Consider the following 6,000-nt stretch of genomic DNA (forward strand, 5'->3'; position numbering starts at 1 on the left):
CCCATGCCTGCTGGTTTCTGGGGCAGCCTGTGATAAGATCCTTTATTAATGCAGAAACATCTGCGCACACCACATTACAGTATGTTAGTATGTAGTATGTAGTTTGGCTGTTCTAGTGCAATATGTTCTATTATAGCAGTATCTTGAATTACTACCATACATTTACCAACATTTTACCATTCACTCCTAAGGGACGTCAGGGGCGGCCAACTCCAGTCCTCATGGCCCACATACAGGCTAGGTTTTATGGATTTCCCTGCTTCAGCACATGTGGCTCAGTCATTATGACTGAGTCACTGATTGAGCCCCCTGTGCTGAAGCAGGGATAGCCTGAAAACCTGGCCTGTATGTGGCCCTTGAGGACTGGAGTTGGCCTCCCCTGGCATACGTGATATTGGGAGTTATACGAATATGTTGTATAGAAGCTGTGGCCAGTGTCGAGCTGCATTTGTATGAGTGCCAACCATTCTGAGCCATATCTCACCATAAATGTACTTGTGATCATGGTGTACTGGTCATTAGACTGTATGTCCCTAAAGATGTATCTGCTGACCGCTGCATGACCAAGAGATTTCTGGCTAGTGCTTGGTAGACTCCAACCTCCCCTTTATCAGCTAGCATGGAGCATCTGATGTGTGAATAAGGCTGATGGATGAGTCAAAACATGAGTGCTGGAAAACCTCAGTGGTGTGACCTGCCACCCATCCGCTCCTTAGATAGGGTGCCACACTACACCCAGCATGGTCCTGCTCCTGGGAGGAGAATGGGTGCCACTTCCCATTCTGCAATCTTCAACTAGGGCTGATTTCCTGACACCCTTGATCTCTGACCTCACAAGCACTCCACTGCCGGTCCAAGTTAGTATTGTGGGCTCTGTCTATAACTGCATCCCAGAGCATCAATCGGCAAAGAAATGCCAGGTTTCCACTGTATCTTACGAATGGACCCAGTTTGATTTTGGAGACAGTGCGAGTTTGTTTTGCAGAGACGTATGGGAAAGGTGCATTTGGTGGCAGGCATAGTGTCCGTGCACCCAGTTCAGTGCTCCAGCTTGAGTCTGACTTTCACATGGCTGGTGTGTTTTTAAGATACCATAATGTCTTATCTGGACATTTTTATTTTGGGCATTACATAGGGGGTGTTACCTGAGTAAACATGCAAGGTAGCAAATCGATCATTTACCAATCAGATGATATAAGTGGAAGCCGCGTTTCTGGCTTAGTTATTATTTTTTAGTCCATCTTCATTTCCCAGTGGCTTTTAATTGGTGATACACAACATTGCTGGAGGAACAGGTGAACCATCATCTGATTTTGTACCCCAGATTCCTGTGTGGTATTTGTATTGTGCCCGCTGTGTGGAGCATTGCGCAGGTTTTGCATCTTGCGTCCTGGCATGGTCTTGTCCCGCATTCAGTTGTACTGTTGAATACTTTACTCCTCGCCATCATTTTCTTGATTTATGCATGTACATACATACTCCTGCTGACATGTGCGTGGAATTCCTACCCCTGGTATATGCTGTGGATCTCAATGAAGTCTGTGTAATCAGTCTGATTTTGTAACTGGTTATAAAAGTTCTTGGAACAGGAGTCTGCTATTTGAAGTAGTTTAGGTCCAATTATCCTTGTGACCTTGGGTAAAATCCTTTTTTATATATATATATATTTTATTTTTCTCTCTGTGCTTCACACCTTAAATTAGATTGTAAACTCTTTGAGGCGAGCGTTCGCCAGGCCTGTAATTGTTCTACATACACTTTAGTACTTTATAACGCATTATGGTATAAGAAACCTCAATACATGTCTGTGTGACTGTGCTTCTATAACATTGATTTCTATACTGCACCAACTATGCACTTGGTAAAATATTGACCGTTTAATAACCTTTTAGCTGTCGAGGGTTTGCAGCACATCTTTGTGCATTTTATCGGCATATTGCTGTGTAGTTCATTGCCCGGGAAGCCAACGGGTTAGAATGCAGAAAACGACTGGCCATTAACAAACAATGTATACTATAGAGCAGGGACGCTGGGCTCCACTCCCCAGGTCTCCCCCCACCCCCCAAGAAGTCCGGTTTAGGGATATCCCAGCTTCAGCACAGGTGGTGCAGTCGAAGATTGAGACACCTGTGCTGAACTTGAGAACTTTTAAACCTGACCTGTTGGGGCGTCTTGGGGATTGGGGTTGAGCACCACAGCTATAGGCAGATTATTGCATCAAATGGGATGAACCGACTGCGCCTGGAAGGGAATCCCTGTATATCTAATGTTATGATGCCGCAGCCTCTGCAGGAATCCATTCAGTGCAATAACAGTACTCCATGTGAAGGTGTTAAACACCCTGGTGTTACTTAACGAGCCTCCCAGACACACAGGAGTTAAACCTTTGCCGAGCCGTGGAAGTGAAGTTCGATTCCTTTCCTTGTTTTCAGGCGTAGCCGGCCCATCTTGAGTCCTGACCGCTCACATTATGTAAATATATGTAACTAAATATTTACTTGGGGCTTCCATTAAAGGCCCGGGATCTCAGGGGGTCTGCTCAGGACTTCCCACTGTGGGGGGAAATCCTGAGCCTTCTCAAAGTTTGTTTTGATTGGCTGCCTGCGCATGTTCTCATGTCATGAGATCGTTCTCGGTTTGTCGGTTGTGTAACCCAGCTCAGAAAGTTCACACACATAACAGGCTTATTACATTAGGATTCTGAGTAATGCTGACACCTAATCAATTCTGTGCTGGAAGGGCGATATGTTCTGCACAGCACGGAAGAGGTTATTTGCCTATATTTACAAGTAGCTATATATTGGTTATATAAAAATGCTTTTTTTCATTCTCGTCTCCATAACTGGCCATTGAAGTTTGTGTTCCTATGTATGTATGTCCTTTTATACAGCGCCATTAATGTACATAGCGCTTCACAGCAGTAATATATGTGACAATCATATAAATAACAAATAATATAAATAACACATAAAGGGGAGAAGTGCTTCAGACATTAAAGTACCATTTAGAAAGAGGAGTCCCTGCTCCGAGGAGCTTACAATCTAATTGGTTGGTAGGAAGAACGTACATAGACAGTAGGAGGGCGTTCTGGTAAGTGTGTCTGCAATGGGCCAAGGTTTATGTATGAGGTGTTAATTATCAGCCATGAAGCTACTCATATGCTTCCTTAAGCAGTTGTGTTTTAAGGTGGGTCTTAAAGGTGGATAGAGAGGGTGCTGGTCGGATATTGAGGGGGCATTACAGAGGTGTGGGGCAGTCAGTGAGAAGGGTTTAAGGCGGGAGAGGGCTTTAGATACAAAAGGGGTAAAGTGAAGACATCCTTGAGCAGAACGCAAGAGCTGGGATGGTGTATAGCGAGAAATTAGGGCTGAGATGTAAGGAGGAGCAGAAGAGTGTAAAACTTTAAAAGTGAGGAGAATTGTGTGAGATTTGGGATTTGATAGGAAGCCGAGAGACATTCAGAAACTTTAGTCTGTACAGCAGGTGTAAGGTCGGGGGTAGAAAAGTACATTTCTGTGACATCAGCATAGTGGTGATATTTGAACCCAAGAGATGTGATTATGTCACCTAGAGAGAATGAGAAAAGAGAAGGGGTCCCAGGACAGAGCCCTTGGGTACCCCCACAGAGAGATTAATAGAGGAGGAGGTGTTGGCAGAAGAGACACTGAAAGTACGATGGGAGAGGTAAGAGGAGATCCAGGCTAGAGCTTTGTTACAAATGCCAAGAGTATGGAGAATATGAAGGAGACAAGGTTGGTCCACAGTGTCAAATGCTGCAGAGAGATCAAGTAATATGAGCAGAGAGTAATGACCTCTGTCTTTGGCAGCATTGAGGTCATTAGTTATTTTGGTGAAGGCTGTTTCAGTGGAGTGAGCAGGGCAGAAGCCAGATTGTAGAGCAGTGTTTCCCAACTCCAGTCCTCGGGGAACCCCAACAGGTCAGGTCTTAAGGATATCCCTGCTCCAGCACGGGTGGGTCAATCGGCAGCTCAGTCATTTTGACTGAGCCACCTGTGCTGGAGCAGGGATATCCTTAAGACCTGACCTGTTGGGGTATCCTGAGGACTGGAGTTGTGAAACACTGCTGTAGAGGGTCTAGGAGAGAATTGGTTGTGAGAAAATGGAGCAAGCGAGAGAATACAAGATGTTCCAGGAGTTTAGAGGAAAAAGGCAGGAGGGAGACAGGTCGATAGTTGGAAAGACAGGTAGGGTCAAGATTGCTGTTTTTGAGCAATGGTAGAACTGTTGCATCTTTGAAGGAGAAGAGAAAGGTACCAGAGTTGAGGGAGGTGTTAAAAATGTGTGTGAGCGTAGGGATTATAGTAGGAGCAAGAGGTTTTAGGAGATGGGAGGGAATGGGGTCAAGAGGGCAGGTGGTTGAGGGAGAAGAGGAGGTCAGCAATGACACATCCTCCTCTGTGACAGCGGGTAAAGAGTCAAGGAAGGCTGGAGGAGAGTTAGGAAGCGGTGTAGGGTGGGAGGAGGATACAGAGTGGATGGCCTGACGTATGGATTCCACCTTTTCCTTGAAATAATCGCAAAGTCCTCAGGTGAGATGGAGGAAGCAGAACAGGCAGCACAGGGTGGTCTGAGTAGGGCGTCAGAGAGAGGAGAGTCGGCGTGGGTTAGACTTGTGTGTTTAGTGAAGAAAAGTAGGTTTGTTTAGCTTGAGAGAGGACAGAGTTGAAACGGGATAGCATACATTTGTAGTGAAGGAAGTCTGCGAGAGTGTGAGATTTCCTCCAGAGATGTTCAGAGGAACGAGTGCAGGAACGTAGCATACGCGTGTGGGAATTTAGCCATGGTCTGGAGTTCGAACGGCAGAGAGAAAGCGGGGCATGTAGATCAAGAGAGGAGGATCGTACAGAATTGTAGTTCCTGACCAGGTTGTCAGGGTCTGTTAGTAGAGCTAAGATAGGGAGTAGCGTAAAGTTCAATCAAAAGCTAGTAGGTTAATAGAGCGCAGGTCTCTGCAGAGACGAGGGGGAGGTGGAGAACGGGAGAAGCGAGAGAGAGAGAGAGGAAATGAAATGAGGTGATGGTCAGTGAAAGGAAAGGGGGAAATGGAGAAATCCGAGAGAGATACGTTTTTAGTGAAAACCAGGTCTAGGTAGTGGCCATCCTTGTGGGTGCTGTCTGCAGTCCACTGTTGAAGGCCAAACGAAGAGGTTAGAGAGGAAGCGGAAAGCCCAAGGGGGAGAAGGGTCATCAATGTGGCAGTTGAAGTCCCCAAGGAGAACAGGGGAGTCTGAGGAGAGAAAGAAAGAGAGCCAGGATTCAAAGTGAGAGTGAAAGGCAGAAAGGGGATGAGTAGAAGTAGGTGGGCGATAGATGACCGCCATGTGGACAGGAAGAGGAGAGAAGATCTGGACAGTGTGAGCCTCAACAGAGGGAAAAGCAAGAGAGGGAGGAATAGGAAGGGTTCGGTAACGACAGAGGAGAGCAGGAGCCCCACGCCTCCACCCCCGCCATCAGTGCGCGGAGTGTGGGAGAAAGAAAGGCCACCATAGGAGAGGGCAGCTTCCAGAGCAGAGTAAGACTGAGTGAGCCAGGTCTCAGTTCTAGCAAAGAGGAGCAGAGAGTGAGAGCGAAAGAGGTCATGCGGAAAGGGAGCGAGCATTCCAAAGGGCACAGGAGAAAGGGAGAGAGGGTGACAGGGGCTGTGGACACTTCTTTTGATAATTTCCCATACTTTAGCCAGTGCATTGTACATTTCAGTTTTACGTTGCCAAATCACATGGCTGAGGGTAGCAGTTCTCCGCTGATAATACAGGACTAAGTGTTCTCCAGGTTTCTGATCCGTTATCTTGACCATGATGTTTTCTGCCCTTGCAGGTAACTTTGAGGTGGGAGTTCATATTGCGGATGTGAGTTATTTTGTCCAGGAAGGAAGCGAGCTGGACGTGATGGCCGGTGTGCGAGCCACCAGCGTGTACCTTGTGCAGAAGGTGAGGAAACCCACCCCAGGGATATCTGATCAGAACAAAAATCTCTCTCTCT

The 6,000-nt window shown here is 46.6% G+C and overlaps 1 protein-coding gene across 1 annotated transcript in view; it reads left to right on the forward strand.

The window, feature by feature from the left end:
* Positions 1-6,000, forward strand: part of DIS3L2 (DIS3 like 3'-5' exoribonuclease 2) — a 197,070-nt gene that overhangs the window by 78,751 nt on the left and 112,319 nt on the right. The window contains 1 exon segment of the mRNA XM_075570969.1: positions 5,836-5,948. Coding sequence (XP_075427084.1) covers positions 5,836-5,948 — 113 coding nt within the window.

This window comes from Ascaphus truei, chromosome 14 (genome assembly GCF_040206685.1).
Source record: "Ascaphus truei isolate aAscTru1 chromosome 14, aAscTru1.hap1, whole genome shotgun sequence".
Lineage (NCBI taxonomy): Eukaryota > Metazoa > Chordata > Amphibia > Anura > Ascaphidae > Ascaphus > Ascaphus truei.